A 27,273-nucleotide genomic window follows, 5' to 3' on the forward strand; every position below is an offset into this window, starting at 1 on the left:
ATATTTGAATTTTGAAAGCCTTCAGCACCATATGGGGACTTTGAAATGGTAGAGCAAAGCTTTGTATGCTAAAGGCACAGTACTCGATCCCTTACATCTCCATCTCAACATTGCTTGGAACAATTTTTTTTCCAATGTCAATATTTTTTTTTTCTTTCCAGGTGCATTTTTTTCTAATTTTTATTATTGTTATCAATATTTTTTTGTCCTTTCCGATATGCTTGCCCTCTTCCCCACTTTTTTTTTTTTTTCTTTTGTGTGCGAACCGTCAAGTTATAGGACCCTAAAATAGACACACCAACCAGAGACAAAAATATTTTTCGATCTCTAACAATGTCATCCATATAGCATTGCTCTACAGCCATAAATAAAACCATCCAATCAGCTACATGTTGCCCTCTTTATAAGTATGCGTGCTCAAAATAAGTCTCCAGAAATCCACCTATAAAGGAAAGTAGGTCTCCTGGTGCTCCATCCCCGCTACAATCCATGAAGTAATTGTTCTAAAGTTACCTTAATGCAATCAGCTCTCGGAACGAAAATAGCGTACATCAAACTCTATCATGCAGCTCTTAACTTGACGAGTGGCACCGAAGTGTCAGATAGTGGCAACCAGTCACTGCTACCAATAATGATTCGAATGATGAAACTAGCTCTTTCTTATTGATAATTGCTTTTCAGACTTCTATCAAAGTTTACCTTGAGGAAGCCAGCCTCTCTCCCATCTTATACATGTGGAATTGGTGGCTAGGCATGGGGATTACGGTGGCATGAATCAAAAGCTTGTAGCTGCTATCTAAAAGAGGGTTAGAATGGGTAGGGTTTTTTTGCAGGGGATTAGGGAGGCAAAAATGACGTGCTTGAGAAGGGGCAGCACGCCCATCATGCACGCTGATATCATTCTCAAGCTGGGACACAGAGAAGGCGGCAAGGACCCTTATGTGACTTTTGTGTTCATGACTGGTGGCTTTTGAGAGCAATTCAAAGTTGTTGCGGGACGAAGGTAGTGATTATGGGGGACTTAGACTGCCGAAAATATAATTGTGTGTGGGGCTCAAATTGACTACGAAAATTTTCTGATTAGCTTTTCTAAAGAGGTGGGGTTATGATGCCTTGAGGAAGGTTGAACTGTGAAGAGAGAATTGATCAGTGATATTTCCTGATTTCCAAAGAGAAGAGAAAGTCAGTCTGAGTGAAGTGCAAATTTTTAAGCATCTGAGTTGGAATAAATTTGGATCGCCTTGACTCTCGAATTACTTGTTTACGTTCGCCATGTCTAAGTTATGGTAGCACAAACCCTGGAATAGGTAGATCTATCAAATGCCACCACACAAGTCGCGACCACCAAAGCTTGAATCTAATGGTAAACCCTTGGCACTTGTGGCAGGGCAGGGGTTTTGATTATGAAGGACATCAGTCCTTGCTTCAACCCTCATATGTAAATCCCCAGTTCCCTGAGAAGTGGCTTGGTCTGCTTGGAAGCCTCGACTCTGGTCCAAGAAAGGATGGGATAGGTTGCAAAGTACATGGATGGGGAATAGCCCCTCCTAGGGTTAAAAAAAAATGTTGTTTGACTTGAGATTCCATAACACAATCCATCAAATAGGCAACATCTATTTAGCACCACGAATAGCCTTTCAAAGAAAAACAATAACTAAACCGAATGACAAATCCCGAGAGCACTTGTATAATTATAAGAAGAGTTCAAGCGGTTTCTTAAATAGGCCATAGTTCACAGACAAAATTTGTAGTCTCGATACCAGACCTTGTATCGGTACATGTCCTATAGTGATCTTATATATTAAATACATACCTCAGTACTTACACTCAATACAAGAATTATATAAAGCCGATCAATACTGGTTGGTCCCATGCCGGTCTAGTACAAACTATGCGCATGAGTGAACTTTGTTTTTATTAAACCTTAAAAATCTTACATGCCAAGAGTTCTAGAGGCATCAGTCGAGCTAGTCACTGAAGCTTCAATTCGACTGCTTAATAGTTATTATTGCATGATAGATTTGCTCATGTAGATTTAGATTTGTATCCATGAGACAAGTAGTCTCTTTCTCTGTATTTCTCAAGAATAGACAAGTAATCTAGGTTTCATCTATAAATAGATAGAATTTACTGTCTCAACCAAATCTGATAATCAGAACCCCTGTCAACGAACTTCTGCCAGGTCCCCCCCAAATTATTCTCTTTGGAAGGGTTCCAGTCGAAGTATCCTATCTTCATCACAAGGCTGCTGTCGACTTTGGCAACGTATCCCTCATTGTTTGCATGGTATATCTTGACAGGGCTCCTGCAGTGTATTCCAGCTCGTCTTCGGGACTCAATTAGCTCTGTAATGGTGTCTCGAAGGCTGAAGTCATAGAAATGATCATAAAATATTACAGGCTGCAAAATGAAAGCACCTTGATATGGTTAGAAGGTATAATTTAGTAGAATAAAAACCATAATCCAATCATATTAGAACCCTATCCACCAAAACTTGAGACGACCTTATTTTTTGCAAGTCTACTGATAACCAATCTCGGCTTGCTGCTTTCCGATGCCAAGCACGTTAGTAGTTTTTTTTGGGGTTTCTGGAGTAGTTTATGTGGCATATTGTTGTTGCCATTGTTCATCGTTATTGCTTATCCCATAATATTTGGTTTTCTATCCAAAGTCTTATATAGATAACTCTATTTTGCATCCTTTTGATTTTTTATGTTTTTCTTTCCAAATTTTTGGCTTTTCACCAAGATACGCGGAACCGATCGAACCGACATACCGGTGGAGACTGGCATCGGTTGGAACCAGTACCGAACCAGTTCAGGAAAAAAAAAAAAAAACTGTGCGGACGCGCGCGCGTCTGCGTTATGCATGTCGTCCTCTTTCTTTCCCTTCTCTTCTTCTTCCCAAGCTCCTCCTCTCTTCTTCCCCTCTCTCCTCCTCTCTTTCCCTCCTTCTCCTGCGAGCAAGGGAGGTCTTCTTCCTCGTGAGGTGCTCGGGAGGAAGAAAGAGGCCCGGTAGCACAAGAGATGTCTTCTTCCCCTCTCTCCTCCTCTCTCCTCCTCTCTTCTCCCCTCTGAGTTCGCACTGGTACGGGCAAAGAACCATTCGTTTTCAGCCCCTTTGGGGTTGGAACTGAATTCCATGGTTGTACGTAACGGTGGAGGCCAGTACCAGTAAGGTACAGGCTGAACCGATCGGTTCCGACCTTGCTTTCCACATTCTTTCAATTTTGGAATTCCACTAACAATCATTTGTGCTTGCTGAACTTGAGTATGATGTCTGTTGCATTAAACAGGAATATAAATGGAAATTAAGCATTGTAATTAATTACCGTTCCAGGGTGTGTAAGAATGTAGGCATATCCTTGCCCAAGCTTGTCCCGTGGAAATGGCCAATGTCCCTGGTAATCAAGAGAAATATCACACAAGAATATGATTGTTTTTATAATAAGAATAATGTTTCTGGATACTTTTTCATGAAAAAATAATGCACCAGGCCTGCCATTGGTATGACTAGTTAATTATGAGGAGTGATGTACTTTCATATCTACAAGTCGAGCTAGACATTGTGGTCCATTATAGCCATATTTTCGAAACAGAAGAACATGCCATGAAGTGCAACAAGTGCTCAGAGACAATGTGGACATCCCAAATCATTATTATGAAGTGAAGAAGCTTGGAGGATGATCCGATGTTAACATCGTGAACTTTCCTAGATAGTACTGCTGGGAGCCTGGGACCTAACCTTACCTTTTAATTGGAGTTGGGGAATGTCTTTGTGTGCATGCAGTGTTTGTGCAATAGTGAAAAGTAAATAATATAACTTCAGCACTAGTTCTGTGGTCTTTTAATGAATGCAGATATACACATGGTAACAGATGGACAAACCTGGGTAGATCCTGTGTCATGGTTCTCTAAAAATGTCACTGCACGTGAGGGCCACCATCCCATGACTCCTGTTGGTTTCCCCTGAGGATCTATCAACCTCCAATATTGGTTATGCAAAGCAGAGTGGAGAATGCCCTGTCAATACACAGTTGAAGTGAGCCGCATTAGAACACATGCATGCATGCGCGCACACTTCTTGAAGCATGCACCAAGGCTCTTGACATATTGAGCATCACCTAAGTTTCATGTGGGCGGACAGAAAATGAACTAGGAGGCTCCAGTAATATCAGTGATAGAATTATTTAACTCAGAAGTGTAAAAAATGCAGATTTCATTGTGAGATATCCAATAAATAGTGCAATATATGGATTTTCATTTTTGAACTTTGCAATGTGGGAAGATCCAATGACTGACTGCTTTGTACGATTCACAAAAACAACAGATAAAAATCCACAAGCCCACACAATCATATTTAGTTCTTTGAGCCTTGCTGTGATAAAATCCTTTGGTCATTGCAGAAGGAGATTGCATCAGCCAAGTGTCATGGGCAGTGAATGTACGCTGGACAAATTATTCATGTGCAGGTGCAGATAGCACTCATAAGAATTTACAAACTCTGTAGGGCCCCGGAAATTTTAAAAACCAATGTTCTAAATATCAGGGTATGGTATCAGGTATATCCAAATTCCAAGTAGTGCTTTCCATACTAAACAAGTAAAATAATATTGATTACTATGCCTATTGTGAGAGACAGCTCCTCATAAAATCTGCTGTCAGAAATCCACAATGGTCAGCTGTTCACCTTTGTTGTGACATCAAATGCAGATGACGTGCCTCCAGTGGCATTGATCCAGTTGACAATTCTTTGCCGATGAGCATCTGTTGACGTGGAAAAATTTTGTGCATCAGACTAGTGTTCATTGGATCATCAGAACAAAGAAATAATTGTACGGACTATATTCAGCTAAGTGAATGTTACTGAAAATATCACATGATTCAGAGAGGACAAGAAAAAGAATACGAATGATGTCGCTTTTAAAAAACTTCAGCTAATCCAAACAGCAAGGTCAGTTTCAGGCTATTGGCAATGACAATAAAAGCGAAGCTGGTGTAGTAGATAAGGAGGTTCATACTGCAGAGTTCAGTATAGAGAGTTCCCAACAGAGGAACTCATCTTTTGATGTAAATGCACAATCATAAAGTAATGTACTTCAGATTCCATCAATGCCGTTGCAGTTTGTTGATGGAATCTGATCCTGCGGAGTTGTTCTATCGGACACTTTAGAATGTGTGGATCAGTGATATTCTCATAACATATTTGAAATTTTAAAAGAGTTAAGGCTACATATTTTACTTTGGTTCTTTGACAAAAGATTTAACAAATTTCAAAAGCATTGATAGGACATCTAAATCGAAGATCCATGACATCGAGGATGATCTACATTACAGAAAATGTCTAGAAACTAAAATTCAATCTCTAGCCTATGCATCAAGTGGGTACTCAATTGCACTAGTTTGCTAAAATCAAGGTTGGCTTCACTAGTATTAGGCACTGTACCAGTAGCTTACTGGTATGGTATGGGTAGGTACAGTACAGGGATGTTTTGACACATGGTATGTTGCTGGAGATAAGACAATAACTGTACATGCATTGGTATAGTGCCGAATCGAGTCCCCATATAATACTGGTACCTTACTGGTGAGGTACTATACATCCAGTACCAGGCGACAACTTGGTAAAACAAATCTTGACTTAAATACGTGATTGGACACAAATTGAAAACTCACTTCATTGATCAGATCTTCATCTTAAAATATGGGTAGATTTAAATTCACTAGGTTTTAATGATTAGATCATAGTAAAATATAATATCATGCTATTAAATTTACCTACTTGATGCTTAGGTTAGAGACCACCAAAATATATAAATTTTGGTTTCTAAGCATTATTTGTAGAGTAGATCATCTTCAACAGTTTGGACTTTCAATTTGGACGATCCATCATTTATTTGAATCATTGAATCTTTTTTCAAAGATTTAATGTGAAGTGTATAGTACAACTCATATAACAACATGGTCATTTATTTTAAATTCCAAAAAATGATTTTTTTTTTGAAACTTGATAAGACAATGAGCATTATCTTCATGGAAACAGACTCACCCACTGAAAATAAATGCTATAAGTCTGCAACCTAGACAAATCATGAGATGAACATACTCGTAGGCAATATTCGTTGACTATGCCACTACCACATGTAGAAGTGAAAAGAAATTTCTTACTGCACAAAAAGGAATCATAAAATAAGTCCATACTCAATAGTAGCTACCTTGATTGTAGCATAAATTGCCACCTTCATATGCCAAACTATCCCAATATTCTCCAATAGCAAATGCAGGATTTGAAGATTCAATATATTCCTTCACATAGCCACCAGAGAATCCTCTGAAAGCAATAAAAAATGTCATCTACTATTAGTGAAGTCCAGGCTTACATGATTGACTAGGCCTAAAAATTTCAAGGTCATCTCCACACTGCAGTAAGCCTTCAAATTTACTATATGAATCAATCTTTTTTGAAGTTTGCAACTGCAATAATGATCCATCTCTCTTAAGTTACTGGTTCAGAACTTTCAGGAAATGCAATTGATTGTTGAAGAAGAAAAAAGATGATTTCTTAGGTTATAGCAAATGAAGAAAATTTAAGATACAGATAGTCGTTGTATTGACTAGTATGAGAACATTGAAGTTGGAGAGAGAATAGGAATAATAAAGCATTTAAGATATGCTTGCCAGACATTATAGCCATAATTATGCTTCCACAAAATTAGGGTATAAAAAGTCCTATAAATGTTTAATAAAGAGGAGCATGTTATAAGGAGTGCATCTGGAGAGGAGGTAGTGGCAAAACATTTAAAAGAGAAATTGGGTGCTTGTCTCTTAAGGGAGAGTTACTTGCAGCATTTGGCTATAATTTCAGAGAGATATATAAACAATACAGTGAATAGCTGGCTTTGTTATGTAAAAGACACAATTGTAGCAGTCTGGCAAGAAGTGGTATAATTTAAGATGCATTGAAATATTTAAATATCATTAGATCGTTAATCTCTGAGGCATTGCAGATGAAACTGAGATGTGATTTGGGGGGACATAAAAGCATAAACTATTGTAAATTGCCCCAGAAAAATGATAAACTAAAGTGAAACAATGAAACTTATAGAAGTTGATTACCTTACAAAGTCGAGGCGCCATCCATCAAAGCCAATATCACTTCGAAGCCAGTTCAACCAATCCTTGATATCTCTTCGAACAAATTCTTGAGAATGATCTATGTTAGGAGCTGCATGAAAGATATCACCTGGAAACAGAAGCAGAGAACAAAATAAATAATAACTTACACTAAAACTGAGGGGCCCTGTTCCAACAAAATATGCACATGGAAGACAATGATATTAAAACTGATTAAATTTAATCATTGTGCAATAAAAAGAATAAAATAATTTTTCTCCAGACACTTGATCACTGATTACCAGTGCTGGAATACTAATTTTCCGGTGGTGTGTCCTTCAAACAGCGGTGTATGGAATTCTCAGCATGTCAAGTAATTGTTATACTACTCTTACAATAGAAGGGCCTGTTATCAGCATAGGTGTTTACTGTATGTAAGAGACAAGTTAGGCAGCAGGTATAGTTTAGGTTTGCGGGTGAAAAAATAAGGCAGGGTATTCTAGCCCCTCTCAGGTTCAAATCAATAAATGGTAAAACTCTCTCTTGGGTTCAAACCAATGAATGGTAAAACTCCTCCAAATTTGTATTTACACCAGATTGGTTTAAATCATTTAGTTTGTGGCCAGTTTGGTAAATCTAGTTTGACTCTTTGGTGCATTTTATCTTTGGATGTAAATGGCTTGATGCTAATTGGAGTATTTCTTGCAAAATCTACCCCTACATCCTGAACTATACAGCAGTTATCCAAGTGATTATAGTGTTCGTGCTCAAGAAAAGAAGCCTAACCACCATTAATATAACTATCTGGTTAGTGGGAAAGTGTGCAATGAATTTGGTTTCTCTAAAAGGTTCAACTGCTTACCCAAGTTATCTTCAAGATTGCACACGACACTCAATATGTTCCCTTTTTTCCTTTACTTTCTTTTCCCTACTCTCTTCTTCTTCTTCTTCTTCTTCTTCTTCTCTCTCTCTCTCTCTCTCTCTCTCTGCTCTCTAAAAGGATGGGAAACCCATCAACATTCATTAATTTCATGAACCCAAACACCAAAATCACAGCTCCCAACAGGAACCTACATGTGACATGGATAATGGAGAGAAAGGAAGGAGGAAGAGATTAGAAACAGGGTGTGGGTGACATCAGAATAAGGCAACAATTCCACTACTTGTCTCATTGATATTGCAATTATGTCATGCTATGCACTTGGTGGAAATAGGGTGAGATCTCCTATTTTCCATTTTAATTATGTTCACAGTAGGACCAATCATATGCCATTTTAATTTTGTTCTATCAATGCATTTCCCAAAGTCTTTCAGCATGTACTTTGTTTATAAAACCAAATAGCAGGCCTAAATGTCCAAAATGTATCAGTTCACTGCTAGAAAGCCTTATGATTAATTAAATGAATATGGCTATTTAAACAATTTACAGCTTTTCATATGCTTGATGATAAGGTACGCCATCTCGGTATTGGGCCCATACCAGTGCTATTCTGTCACTATGTCGATACGCCTGGTATAGGGGCAGTTCGGCGTACTGAGTGTCGGTACGCCCTCCGTACCATGTACCGGTACCGAATCAATATGGTTTGGTATGCTCCTTACCATCCGGTTTGGTACGGTATAGCATACAATGCTTGAAGGTTTGATATAATTTAAATTTGAAGTAGGCATATCCGATAGTCTCAAATGGATTTCTGCGAGAAATGGCATTGATGTTCCATAGACACTAAAAGCCGCACAACTTTTAGGACTTGGAAATTTCTAATTTTGTTCTTCTATAATGTCCTGTGAAATTTGGTTAGCAAAAAACACACTGGTATCGTATAAAGCAAATAGACTCATCACTATATGTTCTAACCAAATATGGCAATAGAAAGGTATGCTTCCACAAAGTCAAAGCATCACAATCAAGGAATGCTGAACGGGCCCGTACCGGCCGGTTTAGCCCATACCGAATCGGTCCGATCTTCGGTACAAGAGCGAACCAGACGGAACCGGACTGGTTCTGTCCAGTTCGGCCCGGACTTAGTGCGAACCAACACCGATCCAGTTCGAGCTGCGCATGCGCGTGGCTGTGGCATTAAATTGTGCGCACGCCGCACGTCTTTTTGGCCAGTTCGGGACCGGTCTGAACCAGTACCGAACCGGTCCGGTGGTCGACCAGTATGCCTACCGTTACCGGTTCAGCGATTCTTGATTACAATTCACAAGATTTCTAACCATTGAAGCCTATCGACAATTAAAATGCAGCTAAAAATGTTCCCTCAAAATAAAATGCAGCAGAAGGGCAAATTCTGTAGGCTGCATATGAGTAGCCAAAATTAATAAAGATACATAGTCATCTGTCTATGAATACTTTTTCCTTTTGGTTTAAGATTACATTTATTAGTTGATGGAAGTAACGGGCCATGCCGCAGATTAGAAGTAAAAAGTGGAGAACGGTTCATATAGTCTATCTTAGATACTCCGAATAAAATTTCTCTGTCATGGTTATGTATCCCCTATAAATGCCAGTCACACATTAATCAGATTGTCTACAATTATGGGCCCTGCATTTGCTAATCAGGCATGTCACTTACCAGTTGATGGATTTCCACGACCTTGGAAATTTGGATCATCACAGACAATAGCCTCAGGTCCCCATGCAAGCTTGCCATCAAAAATATTCCACACTCCATTTGGACTCTGGAGTACATTGAGTGCACTTAGACTAGATGGAGTTTCAACATTAGAAAGGCAAAATAAGAGGTCATGAATCTGCTAAAATGAGATAATAGCTGAGGCATGAGAAAACACAAGTAAACATGGGCTTATACACCTAGCGTGAAGATGGTGAAAGTGCATTATCTCAGTTGCTCGTCTAAGTAGAAATCTTGAAGATCTCACCATGTTATGAGGATAAAACAAAGAGTAAGATTCAAGATGGCAGATCCTGGTCATTTTGGAGTATGATATCTTTTTGAGCTTCGTCAAATACAGAGATTTCTGTATGTAAACGAAAAATCATGTGTACACTAAAATCAAACAATTCAGGCTTGAAATTTTTGGAGAAAAGGACTCTATCAGTCTTCTGTTTTCTTGGCTCGTTTCATATATCTTCAATCACATTCACACCAGCTATCTAATTAATCCAATAGCTTAGCATATTACTGCCATGCTCTCCTATTCATTTGGTAGATTGGTACCTTCTGGTTGACCCATCTTTTTTGAGGCAAAATGGATAGATTCCCTTCTTTTTTCTTTTTCTTTTTTTCCTTCTTTTTTTATGAGTTGGAGCAGGATGGAGGTAAGAAGGGGAGAAAGAACAATTTTGAGAACATGAATTATTCTCCTTGTAGGCTTCATATATAAAACGCCAGTGTGATGCTTCATACATAGGGCGTGAATAATTAAAACATGATACATTTGGCTTATGTCCTTACATCTATCAAACTCTGTCTCCTTAAATTCTATTTTGAAATGGTCTAAGTGTCATGTTTGAGGTCAGTGTCTAGGTCTAGTGGCACCTTTTCTTGGTCCATCATCTGAGTCCTCAGTTGAATGTTCATTATTCACAAGCAACATTTATGATGGCTAGACCTCAGACTTCAGCTCTTGGAGAGCCCTCAGAAGGTGGTTTAAAATTTTGAAATGGTGTGAAAGATGTTTTTGCATAAATAAATAAAAGAGTATATCTTAAAGTTTGTTGCAAGTGTGACCAATTTGATTGCAAAGTATTATAATAAGGCTTCTCAAGGTCAATCCAAGCATGGTTAGTTTGGATTTAAAGCATGATCACAAGGCTACCGAAGGTTATTTTTATGCTTAAAAGTAACTTAAATTTGAAAAATCATGGCAGGGTTTGCAGCTGTTTCGCTACCTTAATCTGGAACATATGCCCAATTATGAAACTGAAAGACAGAATTAGTGATGGCACAATGCGTTTCGTGCTATATCTTATCAATCTAACCAAAAGAGCATGGAAGATCAAATGCAGCAATATCTTATTTTATTAGAAAGATACAATTTTCATGTAAGCAAAATGTCTCAAACAATATAATCCGTTACAATCATTTCATGTTGATGGGCTGTTCTGACAGCATCTCTATGCGACAAAAATAATGTGTCTGTTTAAATGCAGACCTGTTTCTGTGCACATCGATGATTAAGTACAACATCTCCCAAGGCCTGTTTAAAAAGAATCAGCAAATGCAATTAAAATGCTGGCATGTTGAAGTGACATTAGATTGGGAAAACAATATGATAACAGTAACTATAGAAATAAAAAGAAATTTCATTCAAAAACAGAGAAAAATATGTGGTACACTTCAAGACTTTGGAAAAAAGATGATCATAAAAAAGAATCAACAGAACAAAAAAAAAAGAATGCTGACTTAAAGAGACAAATCCAAGATTATTCTCACTATGCTGACTCACAATGAATCAAGGTTGTATTGAGTGATATTTAAAACCTGAAGTTTGTACTCTCACCAGAAGATCTCGAGCATGCATTTCCTTGATACATTGTTTAAGCTCCTCCATAGAACCATAAGCAGAGTTCAAGTTGTAAAGATCAGAAGGCATATAACCTGCACCACATCCCAGAAAGCATGTCCATAAGTATATCAAATAACTAATGCTACTGGGACAATTTAGACCTATAGCTATCAGCATGATAATCAGCACGGAACACAACATTCTACAGAAGAGATAACATTAACATCTAGAGACTTTTGCAGCAAAGTCTTACGACATGATGCACCAGCTTGAAGGTTCACATAAGCCCATAACTATAGTCATACATGCATGCATATATGTATGTATGTATATAGGTGCATAAATTCAACTGCAAACACTATATTTGCAAGATTTATAACAACATAAATATATTTTAACATGGGAATCTAATCATGAGTCATGGTACAAGCAATTAATCAAATGGAAAAGAAAAAAGGCCTTATGTATTGGCACCATCATTAATTGTATTCAACACCCAGGCATCTGAAATAAAATGTCTCTCAAATCATATCTTTCTGAACTTTCAACTTGCAGGATACTTACTCTCCAAGGATTTAGGTTTGTCCATAGCCTAGGTTAGCCACCTCAAACACTTTTCTTGAGGTAATCCCTGATGTTGCATCTCTATTATGTTCAATAGTGTACACATTCCTGCCTCCTTCAGCGCTAGATTTATCATACATTCACCTGAACATCCTAACCTTCACTATGCTGATTCATGGTGGTTCTTCTCACTTGCCAAAATTCTGATTTATGCAATAAGCATTTAAAGAATATAGTTCGCGTAGATGCTTTTATCATAGTCTATTGAACCAACCTTGAGGGGCAACAGATTCTGTTGGTGGGGGAAACCACACTGCTGTCATCCCAGACTGCGATAGATCTGCAGCTTTAGGAGCTAGCTCCAGGTACCACCTCCTTCTCCAGCTTTCCCAATTGAATCCTTGAAACTTCAAATGAAGAGCATATGATGAAAATGAGTGTAAAGGTAGAACTTCATAATTAGAATAAGACTAAAATATATTCCATGCAATGCAGCACATTCACGCCATGTAAACCTTCATTATTAGAAATATATTTGACTAAATTTTTTCTTTCATGAAATATGAGTATGCAAATCAAATGCAATTTACTGGTATCTATGTTTTCTAATAAGTCCTGAGACCTCAGATCCAGTCCACCTAATCACAGAACAATCTCAACATTCTACCGATATTTCCTGCAACCCACATGCCAATGCCGACTCCCAAAGAGTCAAAAAAGGAATAATGTCCTCAATACTAATCATGCATGATATAAAGCAGGTACCTCTACATAGAGATTGGTGTACCATTCCTTTTATAATTTAACTTCCTTCCTCCACCTTATAGCTAAAGCTGCTGAAATCATTTATAAGACCAAGTGCCTTTTTCCATGTTTACAAAAAAATATCAGATACTTGGAAGATATTTTAAGAAGTGATCCAAGCTTGTAAATTATGGGTCCAGGTGCCCTTGTGCATCGTACAATTTATGTACCACTGATTGGCAATATCAGCATGGTAAATCATTTGCTTATCTTGGGTGAATTTCCTATACTGCAATATCAATTTTGTACATCATTATCATGAGACATCAATCTTAGTAGGCATGCTAAGCAAAATTAAAGAAAAAAGAACTAACAATATGCGATCAGCAAATAACTAGAAGACACCTTCTCAACTGATTATTAGTGATTCCAAATTTATCCTGATTTCTAGGAAAACCCCAAAAAAGCACAAGTGTTCAAATTTAAAACCTATGATCAGTTTAACATAATTCTGAAGACCAAGATTTATTTCAAAATTAATTTTGTTCAATTTGTTTTTTAGGCATGCTTTTGTGTGATATGGTTGTGACTTGTAAGATCATGGTACCATGGCTAGGTACCATATAATTTGATGATATTGCTAGGTATTGGAGAATTGCCATCTAAACCTAGGAATTGGTGAGCAAATTGAGGTAAGTAACCCTGGCACTGATCTTAAAGTTTTCAAATTACTGTTGAATTATAATTATAAAAATGTATATGTTATGATATATCTTTCTCAAAATTCGTATCAAGTATATGATTGCATGTGATTCATGAATTTGATTAAATAGCATCCTTCATGAATACTTGATGGTGTATGAATTATGAAATTATGATTGTGTTAGATTGCATGAGAAATGATATTTGAGGCATGTTTATGCATTTTAAATTGTATGATGCCATTTATCATTTTTCCAACCTATTTATGGTGATTATGATTTATGAAAGAAAAATAATATGATTTATGAACTCTCAGATAGCTATGACCGCCTCTAGAAATAAAGGCTAGTCAACACCCTGGAGCTAGCATCCAAAGAATAACAGGCCCTCTGTCAACGGGTTAAAGTTGGTAACGAATAACAGAATTAGTCGACTAAGATTAACAGGCCCTGTCACGGGATTATAGTAACCATAGCAGCACATCCGTCTGAGAGTATGTTTCATAAAGTATAAATAGATGGCAACATTTTTATATGACTTGTATTATTATGATTATGAACTTTCATGGATGGAACATGCATTGCTTTATTACCTGATTTGTGTATATCATCTATAAAATGCTTTATTTTAGCTACAACTGTTAGCTTCTTAAACACTGCATTGGCATAATTATGCTTGATCCAATAAGATAGTACTTGGTTACTTACTGAGCTGTGTGGCTCATATCTTTTCATCTATCTTTTTTTCCTATAGATGAATAAGACTGCTAGGAGCAGGGAGCTTGGTGTTATTCAGGGTTGGGGTAACTGAAAATGTTATATAATAATCAAATTTTAGAAGCTCTGTACTCTTCCCACTTCATGAATAATGTTATGACATTAGTAAATGAAACTATTTACTTTTGTTATAAAATTTTAAGTGGCTTCGTGTTATTGTGTGCATATGATTGCAATAGCATGACCGTGCCATGATCCGGATTCGGGGTTGACATTTAGTGGTATCAGAGCAATAGGTTTAATCAAGAGTAAAAAAAAAAACTCTTAAGTTTTAATTAGGGGAATGGGTAGTTAAGTCTCGTTTAGTTAGATTCCGCATAATTGAAAAGAAAGAAAAGATTTTATTAGTTGTACCATTGGTTAAACATGAAATTTGATTAATACAAATAGTTTGATAGGAGAAAATGAGCAACAGAGAGAGGCAAGTCTTGGCAAATATTGCAGCTAGGAGGAGAGGAGTAAGAGGGAGAGGAGTTGCCAGCCATCCAGTTGAGCAAACTGCTAGCCCAACTGCCACCCAGGCAGATTTTACTAGAGTATGTCAGGTGATGGCTCAGCTCCTTCAGCAGCAATAGCAGATGCAACAACTGATGCAGCAACAGATGCAACAACAGGTGCAAGCCATTGCCCGACCTGCACAGCTTATGGACTCCTACTATGAGCAGTTCGGAAGATTGAATCTTTCTATGTTTGATAGTGGAGCCGATCCGTTGGCTGCTGAGATATGGATTCGGAGAATGGAAGAGATGTATGATGCTCTATAGTTTTCCGAGGATGTCAAGGTTAGGTTGGTTGTTCCTATGCTAAGAGGAAATGCAAAGTTTTGGTGGACAACCATGAAAGCTGCAATTGAAGATGATGATGATCAGCTGACTTAGGATGAATTCAAGAAAATGTTCTATGAGCAGTACTTTCCTAAGTCAGTCAGAAGGACTAAAAAGAATGAATTTTTATCTCTGAGGCAGATAGATGATATGACTGTACTAGAATATGCCAACAGTTTAATGAATTGGGTCGATTCTGTCCCCTAGGCTAACAGATTTGAGCACGGCCTGAGGGATGAAATTCGATCCCGGTTGTCAATCCTGATTTTTACCAGCTATGAAGAAGTCCTGGAGAGAGTACTGAAAGTAGAAGAAGATCTGAAGAGGTTAGAGAAGGAAAGAGGTGATCAGAGAAGGCCCGGAATATCAAGGAACCTGATGAGCCGGCCAAGAAACTTTGAAGGCCCTCCTAACAAGAAGAAGAAATTTAAGGCTTGTCATTTCTGTGGCAAAATGCATGCTAGTCCTTGCTTGAAGAGGATGGGGGCCTGTTTTATATGTGGGCAGCCATGACACATAGCCAGAGATTGCCCAAACAAAAAGAAGGATGAATTTGGACCTTCTAGACTAGCTGATCAGATGTAGAGAGGAGCTGCACGGGTATTCGCACTGACACGACAGGATGCTAGTGCCAACGACAGAGTTGTGGCAGGTATGATTCCCATCAACTTTGTTGATGCTTTTGTACTATTTAATTCTGGCACTACACATTCCTTTATATCCTCCAAGTTCTCTGCATCCTTACATCTCATGCCTGTTAGATGAGCCTTTACTTGTTGCTACCCCTCTTAAGAAGATAGTAATGGTTGATTCTGTTCATAAAAACTGCATAGTTCAGATAGAGGACAGAGAATTATTGGCTGACTTAGTACTGTTAGACATGTATGATTTTGATGTCATCCTTGGTATGAATTGACTGTCTGAATATCATGCTCACATTGATTGCTTTGGCAAGAGGGTAGTGTTTCAGATACCTCTGAACGGAAATTTTTCTATCAAGGTGATGCACCCACTATGAATCCCTCTTTGCACATTATCTCTACAATGAGTACAAGGAAGGCCCTCAGAAAGGGGTGTCAGGCCTACCTAACTTGTGTGGTAGATACTACAAAAGAAACAAGGCTAGAGGATATCCCTGTTGTGAGAGAGTATCCAGATGTTTTCCCTGATGATCTACCTAGATTACCTCCTGATCGGGAGATTGATTTTCAGATCAATCTCTTATCGGGTGTTGGACCTATCTCGAAGGCTCCTTATCGGATGGCCCTGGCAGAGCTAAGAGAGTTGAAGGTTCAGCTATAGAAACTCCTAGAGAAGAAATTCATTCGCCGGAGTGTTTCACCATGGGGAGCTCCTGTACTATTTGTCAAGAAGAAGAAGGATGGAAGTATGCGGCTGTGTATTGATTACGGAGAGTTGAACAAGGTGACAGTGAAGAACAAATACCCTCTACTCCAGATTGATGATTTATTTGATCAGCTGCACGGTGCCCAAGTCTTCTCTAAGATAGATCTACGGTCTGGATATCATCAATTGAAAATCTTAGCTGATGATGTGCTGAAGACTGCGTTTCGAACCAGGTATGGGCACTATGAGTTTTTGGTTATGCCATTTGGACTAACCAATGCGCCAGCTGCTTTTATGGATCTGATGAACAGGGTCTTTAAGCAGTATTTGGATCAGTTTGTTATTATTCTCATTGATGATATACTGATCTATTCTAAGAACAAAGAGGAACATGAAGATCACTTAAGAATGGTGTTACAGATTCTTCAGGAGAAAAGATTATATGCCAAGCTGAGCAAATGTGAATTCTGGCTGGATAGTATTGCATTTCTTGGTCATGTGATCTCTAAAGAAGGGGTGTCAATGGATCCAAAGAAAATAGAAGCAGTGGTGGATTGGCCTCGTCCTACCTATATCACTGAAATCAGAAGCTTCTTGGGTCTAACTGGTTATTACAGAAGATTTGTGGAAAGATTTTTTCAGATCGTTACTCCTTTGACTTGTTTGACCCAGAAACGAGCAAAGTTTGTATGGAGTGAAGATTGCGAGCAAAGTTTTCAAGAGCTAAAGCAAAGGCTGGTATCTGCTCCTATTCTTACTCTACCAATCAGTACTAGGGGTTTCACCATCTATAGTGATGCCTCCAAGAAAGGGTTAGGCTGTGTACTGATGCAAAATGATAAGGTAGTTGCCTATGCCTCTAGATAGCTGAAGCCTTACGAGCAGAACTATCCGACACATGATTTGGAGTTGGCAGCAGTAGTCTCTGTGCTGAAGTTTTGGCGACATTATCTGTATGGTGAGCCTTGTGAGGTATTTACTGATCATAAAAGCCTAAAGTATATATTTACTCAGAAAGAATTAAACATGAGGCAAAGAAGATGGCTTGAGCTGCTAAAAGATTATGATCTACGCATCAAATATCATCCGGGAAAGGCTAATGTTGTGGCAGATGCTCTCAGTAGAAAGTCAGCAGTGGGCTCCATATCTCCTTACCACTCAGAAGCAAATTTTGAAGGATTTTGATATGATGCAGATAGTGGTGATTTCCAAGGGTGCTGGGAGCATGTTGGCTAATTTGTTGGTACAACCTACTTTGACAGAAAGAATAAAGATTCTTCAACAGATAGATGCACATTTGTGTCAGCTCAGAAGTGATGTGGAAAGAGGGTTACAACCCGAACTCCAAATCCACCCGGATGGTACTTTGCGTTTTGGCAGTAGATTATGTGTGCCCAAGGATACTGATCTAAAAAGAGAGATTCTGGAGGAAGCACGCCAGTCTCATTTCTCTATTCATCCCGGCAGCACTAAAATGTATAGAGATTTACGAGAACATTTCTGGTGGAACGGCATGAAGACAGAGATAGCAGGATTTGTAGCTCGGTGCTTGGTATGTCAGCAGGTAAAGGCTGAGCATCAAAGGCCTGCCGGTTTGCTAGAACCATTAGAGATTTCAGAGTGGAAATGGGAGCACATCATTATGGACTTCATAACTAGGCTTCCAAGGACAGTAAGGAAGAATGATGCAGTGTGGGTGATTGTTGATCGCCTCACGAAGTCAGCTCACTTTTTACCCTTTAGGGTTGGCACTTCACTTGATAGGCTGGCTCAGAGGTATATTGATGATATTGTACGCTTACATGGGGTATCAGTAAGTATTGTATCTGATCGGGACCCCCGCTTTGTATCTAGATTTTGGAGAAGCTTCCACACTGCTATGGGCACTGATCTGAGACTCAGTGCTACTTATCACCCTCAGACTGATGGTCAGTCAGAGAGGACAATCCAGACTCTGGAGAATATGCTGCGGACTTGCACTGTTGATCTGGGAGGTTGCTGGGATGATCATATATTCTAGTGGAGTTTGCTTATAATAATAGTTATCATTCTAGCATCCAGATGGCACCTTATGAAGCCTTGTATGGATGAAAATGTCAGTTTCCTCTGCATTAGGATGATGTTGGAGAGAAGAAGCTGTTGGGCCCTGAATTAGTTCAGAGAGCCAGAGAGAAGATTCTACTGATCAGAGAAAGACTCAAGGCAACTCAAGATAGACAGAAAAGCTGGACAGATAAGAAAAAAAGAGAAGTAAAATTTCAAAAGGGGGACTTTGTATTCTTCAAAGTTTCACCCTCAAAAGGTGCTACGAGATTTGGAAGACATGGTAAGCTGAGTCCTCGCTACATTGGTCCCTTCAAGATTCTTGCCAGAGTAGGAGAGGTTGCTTACAGATTGGCTTTGCCATCAGAGTTATCTAGTGTGCACAATGTCTTTCACGTTTCTCTTCTACGGAGTTACATTGCTGATCCCAGCCATGTAGTACAGCATAAACCCCTACAGATTAATAGAGACTGGACTTATGAAGAGTATCCTTTACGCATCATTGATCATAAGGAGTAGATCCTTAGGCGGCGTATCATACCCTATGTGAAAGTTTAATGGAGCAACCATTCGGAGAGAGAGGCCACATGGAAACTTGAGGAGGAGATGCGAGCGAGGCATCCGCAACTCTTTGAAAATGCAGGTATGTAAATTTCGAGGACGAAAGTTTTTATTAGGGGGGAGAATGTGATAACCACCCCCATTTCTGGGAGAAACGGGAGGAGGCCATCACACCAAAGGGCAGGTGTTTGTAACCGCCTGATGGTGGGCGGTTACAACCATCCGCCTTCCCTAGCAATTGGAGGCTATAAGAAGCCCCGATTGGTGGAGAATTTCATCACCCTCTTCCTTCTTCTCCACTGTCTCTCTCTTACAATCCTCTCCGGTTGGTAGATCCCAGTGTTAGACCCACGCCGCCGGAGCAGAAGGCCCCATCGCCGGAGTAGGAGGCGGACGACCATCTTCAGAGCAGGTAAAGCCCTTCTTCATCATTTATTTTTGTAGATCTAGCTTAGAGATTAAATCTAAATGAAAAAAAAGAAAAGGCGGGCGTCGGCTGGGGCGGCCGCGAGCAGCGTCGGCCACAGGCCATGGCTGTCGCAGGCCATCGGCCGCAAGCACCAGTTGCGGCCGCAGGGCGGCCGGTGCCGCTGACTGGCCGGGGAGCGCCGCTGGTTGCAGCTCGGGCCCTCCCCGGGTTCGATCTCCCCTCCGCGGGAGAAGAAAGAAGGGAAGGAAAAGAAGAAGAGAGGAAGAAAAAAAATAAATGAATACTTACTGATGGTCGATCCCCGGCCGCCGACCTCCGCCGCAAGATGTCGGCTGCGGCATACGGGACGCCGATTGTGGGCCCGACCGTGGGCACGGCCGCGGGCCCAGCCGCCAGCCGCTGCTCGGTCCTCCCGAGCTTGACCTCCCCTCATGGGAGGAGGGAAGAAGAGAAGAGGAGGAGAAGAAAAAAAAAGAAAGAAGAAAGAATGGGGGAACCTTCGGGAAGGAAGAAGAAAAGAAGAAAAAGAAAAAGAAAGAAAAGAAGGGAAAAGAAAAAAAAAAGTTTACATAATTAAATAGTAAATAATTAATTAGAGATTTAAGATAATAAACAGATATAAATAAAAAGGAAATAAAAATATTAACCTTATAATTGGGTCAGGCCTGAACCAGACATTGGGTCAGACCTAAACCAGAGATCTGACCAGACCTAAACCTGACATTGGGTCAGACCTAAAATAGAAATATGACCAGACCTGAACCAGACATTTGGTCCGACCTAAACCAGAGATCTCACCAGATCTGAACCAGAGATTGGGTCAGACCTAAACCAGAGATCTGACCAGACCAAACCAAAAATTTGGGTCAGATCTGAACCAGAAAGTTGGTTTGACTTAAATCAGAAATTTGATTAGACCTGAACCAAAAATTTGAGTCAGACCTGAACCAGAAAATTGGTTTGACCTGAATCAGAAATTTGATTAGGCCTGAACCAGAAATTTAGGTCAGACCTGAACCAGAAAATTTGTTTGACCTGAATCAAAAATTTGACTAGACCTGAATCAGAAATTGAAATTAAACCAGGTTAGGAACCCGATAATAAAATTGAGTCCTACAGATGGGCTGTAAATGGATTAATTAAGAAAAGAATATAAATAAATAGAAATTGAACATGCAAATAACATGTAATTTGATGATATTGCTAGGTATTGGAGAATTGCCATCTAAATCTAGGAATTGGTGAGCAAATTGAGGTAAGTAACCCTGGCATTGATCTTAAAATTTTCAAATTACTGTTTAATTATAATTATAAAAATGTATTTTTAATGATATATCTTTTTCAAAATTCGGATCAAGTATATGATTGCATGTGATTCATGAATTTGATTAAATAACATCCTTCATGAATACTTGATGGTGTATGAACTATGAAATTATGATTATGTTAGATTGCATGAAAAATGATATTTGAGGCATGTTTATGCATTTTAAATTATATGATGCCATTTATCATTTTTCCAACCTATTTATGGTGATTATGATTTATGAAAGAAAAAGAATATGATTTATGAACTCTCAGATAGCTATGACCGCCTCTAGAAAGAGAGGCCAGTCGACACCCTGGAGCTAGCATCCAAAGAATAATAGGCCCTCTGCCAACGAGTTAAAGTTGGTAACGAATAACAGAATTAGTCGACCAAGATTAACAGGCCCTATCACGGGATTATAGTGACCATAGCAGCACATCCGTCCGAGAGTATGTTTCATAAAGTGTGGATAGAAGGCAACATTTTTATATGACTTGCATTATCATGATTATGAACTTTCATGGATGGAACATGCATTGCTTTATTACCTGATTTGTGTATATCATGTATAAAATGCTTTATTTTGGCTACAACTGTTAGCTTCTTAAACACTGCATTGGCATAATTATGCTTGATCCAATAAGATCGTACTTGGTTACTTACTGAGCTGTGTGGCTCATATCTTTTCATCTATTTTTTTTTTCTATAGATGAATAAGACTACTAGGAGCAGGGAGCTTGGTGTTATTCAGGGTTGGGGTAACTGAAAATGTTATGTAATAATCAAATTTTAGAAGTTCTGTACTGTTCCAACTTCATGAATAATGTTATGACATTAGTAAATGAAACTATTTATTTTTGCTATGAAATTTTAAGTGGCTTCATGTTATTGTGTGCATATGATTGCAATAGCACAGCCGTGTCATGATCCGGATTCGGGATATGACATACAGCCTCCTCCAGATTTTGCTCATCCGCCTGGGAAGGTCTATCGTCTTCGTAAGGCGCTCTAAGCCTTAAGCAGTCTCCTTGAGCTTGGTTTTTTAAGTTCATCTCAGTCCTGACTCAGTAGGGCTTCATTCCTAGTGCATATGATTCTGCACTATTTCTTCGGCAATCTGAGGCTGGTATTGTTCTTCTCTTGCTATATGTCGATGATATAGTTATTACTGAAAGTGACGTCTCAGGGATTCATACACTTCAGCAATTATTTGGACAACAGTTTAAAATAAAGAATTTAGGATCCCTCAGCTACTTTCTTGGTCTTGAAGTGACATCCAGCTCAGATTGTTACTATTTTTCTCAGGCTAAGTATGCCTATGAGCTACTGTCTCGTGCTGGGTTGATAGATAGCAAGACTGTGGATAGTCCTCTGAAAGTGAATATTAGGCTTCTTCCCACTGATGGTGAACTATTGAAAGATGCGACTTTGTATTGGCAGTTAGTTGGTAGTCTCATTTATCTAACCGTTACACGTCCTGATGTCTCTTATGCAGTCATCTTGATTAGTCAATTTATGCATGCACTACGCTTTACACACTACGCAGCAGTTCTACGGATCCTCCGGTACGTTCAGGGTACATTATTCCATGGCCTTTCTTTCTCAGCCCACTCCACTTTGGATCTTCAGGCCTATTCCAATGCCGATTGGGCAGGCGACCCTACAGATCGTCGTTCTACCATTGGCTATTGTTTCTTGCTTGGTTCTTCTCTTATCTCTTGAAAAAACAAGAAACAAACAGTTGTCTCTTGTTCCAGTACAAAGGCCAAGTATCGTGCACTAGCAGACACTACCTCTAAGTTCTTATGGCTTCGATGGTTACTACACGACATAGGTATTCCTTTGGCCAAGAGCTCTTCTCTTTATTGTAATAATATGAGTGCCATGCAGATCGCTCATAATGATATGTTTCATGAGCGAACGAAGCATATTGAGAAAGACTGTCACTTCATTCGGCATCACATCAAGCAAGGCGCTCTTCAATTAAGATATTGCTTCTGCAGATCAGCTTGCTGACATTTTTATGAAGGCACATCCGCCGGGGCGTCATCATGATCTGGTTGGCAAACTCAAGTTGGCATCTTCGCTACCATCTTGAGTTTGAAGGAGGATGTTAGACTATAGCTTAGTTGTATAAGAGTTGTAACTTAGCTGTATAACAGTTGGGTATGAGCTATATTGATTAGACTAAATATGGGTTGTATATAAGCTGTGTATGCCTCTCCTCAACTATAAAAGAAGGGAAGGGCTATGACACTGGTGTCCAAAAACTTTGAACAAAGATCGTATTCTTCCCTCTACGCTTGCTCTACTCTTCCTCTGTCTCTCTCCCTTCCTTTATCATAGTCAATTCAACATTTTCTTGTTCTAAAATAACATTTTCTTATGCACGTATAAAAGGAAACCACATGTCCAAAGAATCAATTTAAGACATGCCTTTTTGAGAATCAATTGAATGCCAAAAGTTTGCACATACAAACTAATAATTAGAGAATCTCCTGATAAAATTGGATATCTATAAGTTCTTTATACAATGTGAAAATTCAGGTAAGTATTCTTTCTTCTTGCTTCCACTCAAGTCCCCGAAACACCCCCCCCCCCCCCCCCCCCCCCCCGCTTCCTCCCTTTTTCCCCTACATCCTGGCACAAGAATCCTGGCTCTGCTCCTGTATGAAGTAAATAAAGACTCTGAAGTCATGTTTTCTAGAGTCTAACTTTATATCAAATAAATATTTATCTGTCATAAAAAATATGTAACTGTAGATTGGAGTTTCTGACTCTGAATTTCACTTTGATTGCAAGCACCTGTGTCGAATGTGTCATTAGTTATCAACACCCAGGCAACAGTGGAGCAATTATTTTCTATTTATTGGAGAAAATGAAAAAGAAAATAAAATCCCTAAATCCCAGGAACTAAAAGACAGCAATCAATAACCTGTATGTGCAACGATGCCCATGCAGTATTGTGAAATATTAGAATCTGACCACAATAATTACTGAACAATCTCGAGAGGAATACTAACCACGATCTCATGCCCAGTGCCAGTGCCAGGCTCTGCACGAAAATCCACAGTTAACTATTGTTGACACTCGCCATTTTTGTTCGGAAGATAATATCATACACGAAAGCATACATAGCCATTGTATTAAATGAAAATAACCTAATTTTGTTTGTTCAGGGGTCCTTTGCCATTGTACAGTTTTCCTCTGTAAAGCACGTTCCAAAGCCTTCCGCTTCTTCTCTACAGCTTCTTTCTCAATTACATGCTCAACAAGCATATCTGCCTCTTTTGGTTTTTCTTGTGCTATAGACCACACTTCATCAGGTTTGGGCAAGTTCAATGACAGGGATTTTGCTGCTAGTGCCTCAGACATATTAACTTTTCTCGGTGGCAACCTAGGACAGATAGTTGTAATCCTACGGGCCATCCATTCAGGTATCTCTCTTCGAGGACCTTCAACAAGCAGTTTCCACTTTTGTGAATCATCACCAGTCAAAAGATCAATCCTTCCTCCATTAACTAGATAGTCCACATCTTCTTCATCTTCTCCAGGTGATTTTTCCCCATGCAAGATTGACTCTGCAATCTCTGCTCTCCGTCTCCAGACCTCTGAAGCAGCTTCAGATGCTTTCAGAGATCTCTGCAGGGCAGCACATCTCCTCATATAGGCTTGGTCTTTTATACGTGCTGTTTCCTTGATGGCTTCAACGGCAGCCATGAAGCTTTCCAGTTCAACCTTGAAAGCCTTTCCAGCTGCTTTTTCCCTTTCTGCCGCCTCCTCCTTCATTTTCTCTAACAATGACCTGACTTCCTCTTCCTTTTCAACAGACTTCTTCTTAGTTAGTTCTTGAAGATCATTCAGGGCTTTTTCTGCAGCATTAGCACGAAGATAAGAAGCCTTTGCTTGTGCTAGAGCTTGTTCCAACTCAGACTTAAATCCCTCAGCCTCACTTTTCATAATAAGCAATCGAGATTCTAAATCACTGACAGCATTCTGTAATGCAAAATTTTGAGACCGAAGAGCTGCAATCTCATCCATCAAATTTTCTCCACCAGAGAGAGCCGATACAGATTTTTTTGCATGGCTGCTGGCTTGTTCTGCTGCAGACAAGGCCTTGTTTATTGCATCTGTTGATTGATCAGCAATAGAGGAGATAGTACCCTCAGCAGCACTTCTTATCTGTTCCTCGATGCGATAAGCTGCTTCGGCAGCAGAAGTTTCCGCAGCAGACACCCTTAACCAAGCATCTTCTAATATGTGAGAGGTAGCTTGCTGGAAAGCAAGTTCTGCTAATTTCTCAACCTGCACAGCAAGTTCAATCGCATCTTGTTTGGCAAGAACCAACTTGGATTCCAAAGCAACTTTGTCCTCGATTGATTCCTGCAGCTTGTGATTGAACAGAGATTCAGCTGCTTCGAGTTCTGCAACTGCTAATTCCTTGTCATGCTTTATCATATCAGCATATTCCTGCAGCTTAGCCTGTGACTGTGCCAACTCTTCAAGTAACTCATCTCTCTCTTTTCCAGTGGCCTCCTGATTTGATCTTGCCTCAGACAGCGCAATAGTGGACCGAGCAAGTTCACCACCATTGCCTTGTGAAGAGTGATCTCCATCTCCAACAATCTCTTCAAAGGTGTCATCGGACTTGTCCTGTTATAAAATTCAGTACCATATTACAATTTCATTTGCAGTTGCATCTTTTGCATGTCCAAATAAATCTACATGAATATGTTTCGAGAAGAAAGTCCGAGACCAGTGCCCTCCATTCCTACCGGGCCAGCACGTACTCTAATACTGAATGCACGGAAGCCTTCATTAATTGATACATTTTTCCTGAGAGAAATCCATATCGATATGAAACTGAATGGGAAAAACAAAGTGATTGTCCATTTAAAAAGGGAAAAAAAAAGATCTTTGAGGATACCTTTTTCTATCAGAAAAATTCCTAGGAGCTTTCAGCTGCCACCTGCGGCAGACTGGTGAAATCTGGAGCCAACATTTGCGGAAATTGAGTGAACCACGAGAAGGACACCACAGGGTTGCATCAGCGCAGGTGGCAATAGCCATCTGTGACCGTCCATAGATACATAGCATTTTAATCTAGTAGGCATATCACTTGATCGAAATGACCAAAAAAATCATAAAAAAGAAGTACTTCGGACAAAAAGATTCAGAGAGAACATAATAAAGGATGAATAATTTGAAAAAAAATGGAGATCCATCATCTGTAGCTGAGTATTCTACTGAAGAAATATTTCCACATTTGTTTCATTTCACAAAATTAAATATTTAAATGAAAAACCCTCGTCACTACCATTCCCATACAATTAAAAAACAATAAAAAAAGTGTTTGCCGAGTCCCAATTAAAAAAAAAAGCATCAAATGTGAAAAGTGAAGAAGAATAAAATGGGAGAAGAAGAAGATCCAAAAAGTTCAACCTATCATATCAAACAATGGCAATGGTCACGTCGGATCGGCACACGAACCAAATGAAAAAAAAGAAGAAGAAGAAAGGAGACCTATCTTACCTAAGAATTGGAATCAATCGTAGAGATACGAGCCAATCTAGCGTTCTTGGTCTCCGTAGGAGTTGAGATGACCTTTCTTGCTTCGTCTTCTCCGTTCCCCTTCCGAACTCTTGGAAGCCGACCATGGAGTCGGAGTGGCGCGGAGTTGTTTGCTCACTAATAAACCAATCTCTATTCTAACTTACCTTAATGCCCCTGTATTACGTGAAAAGGACGAGCCGTGGTTTTGATGGTATTAATGTAATTAAATGTCGAAGCGTGACGGAGAAATGAAGGCGTGGAATCCCCTCCCCGAGTTTCGGCTACGAAAGTTCGTCAGGGGATGTCCATGCTTGGGATCACGGGGATACCCTTTCGGCCTTTCGGGAATGATAGCGGGCTACAGCACTTCGGGAACAGCTAACCATGGCCTTCTGTTAAGATGTTCCGTCAAGCATTGTCGTGGCCTCGTGCAGATTTTTCGTCTCTACAGGGAGCCATCTTTTACATCCAAAGTTGTGAAGGAGCACCAGAAGCAAAAGGACCGATTGAACCTGGTGCAGGTGGAAAGATTGAATCCAGGACCAAGCGACCGTTTATTGACTCCCATACCATATCAGATGTGCCGTTCATCTGTGCCGAAAATAGATCTCAGCCATCTGTCAATAAAAATATTACTGATATGCTCCAGCCCCGTCTAGCCATCACTATCGATCAACACTAGCCATTACTATCGATCAACATTAGGGGTGCAAATGGGTCTGATCGGATCATGAGTAACTCCGACAAATCAATTTTTTACTCGGATCTTAATTTTGGAGCCAAATCCGACCCAATAGGTCGGATCCACCGCTACAATTTTTGACCTAATGGG

At 39.5% G+C, this 27,273-nt stretch overlaps 1 protein-coding gene across 2 annotated transcripts; it reads right to left on the reverse strand.

Moving 5' to 3' along the window:
* Positions 1 to 1,975: 1,975 nt before the first annotated feature.
* On the reverse strand, positions 1,976 to 26,541 carry LOC103720069. 2 transcript variants are annotated; one of them, XM_008809603.3, is made up of 15 exons: positions 26,421 to 26,541; positions 25,816 to 25,958; positions 25,664 to 25,724; positions 24,050 to 25,541; positions 23,912 to 23,943; positions 12,427 to 12,559; positions 11,583 to 11,680; positions 11,235 to 11,279; positions 9,692 to 9,797; positions 7,116 to 7,242; positions 6,215 to 6,330; positions 4,690 to 4,766; positions 3,888 to 4,022; positions 3,332 to 3,400; positions 1,976 to 2,400 (listed from the first exon to the last, which is right to left on the reverse strand). In XM_008809603.3, exons 2-15 carry the CDS (start codon positions 25,956 to 25,958, stop codon positions 2,128 to 2,130), a joined length of 2,907 nt encoding a protein of 968 aa, XP_008807825.2. In that variant the 5' UTR covers positions 26,421 to 26,541; the 3' UTR covers positions 1,976 to 2,127. The 2 variants fall into 2 exon arrangements, with proteins under 2 accessions (XP_008807825.2, XP_038982110.1); XM_039126182.1 differs by having other exon boundaries at positions 2,196 to 2,365.
* Positions 26,542 to 27,273: the final 732 nt, after the last annotated feature.

Source organism: Phoenix dactylifera, chromosome 4 (genome assembly GCF_009389715.1).
Source record: "Phoenix dactylifera cultivar Barhee BC4 chromosome 4, palm_55x_up_171113_PBpolish2nd_filt_p, whole genome shotgun sequence".
NCBI lineage: Eukaryota > Viridiplantae > Streptophyta > Magnoliopsida > Arecales > Arecaceae > Phoenix > Phoenix dactylifera.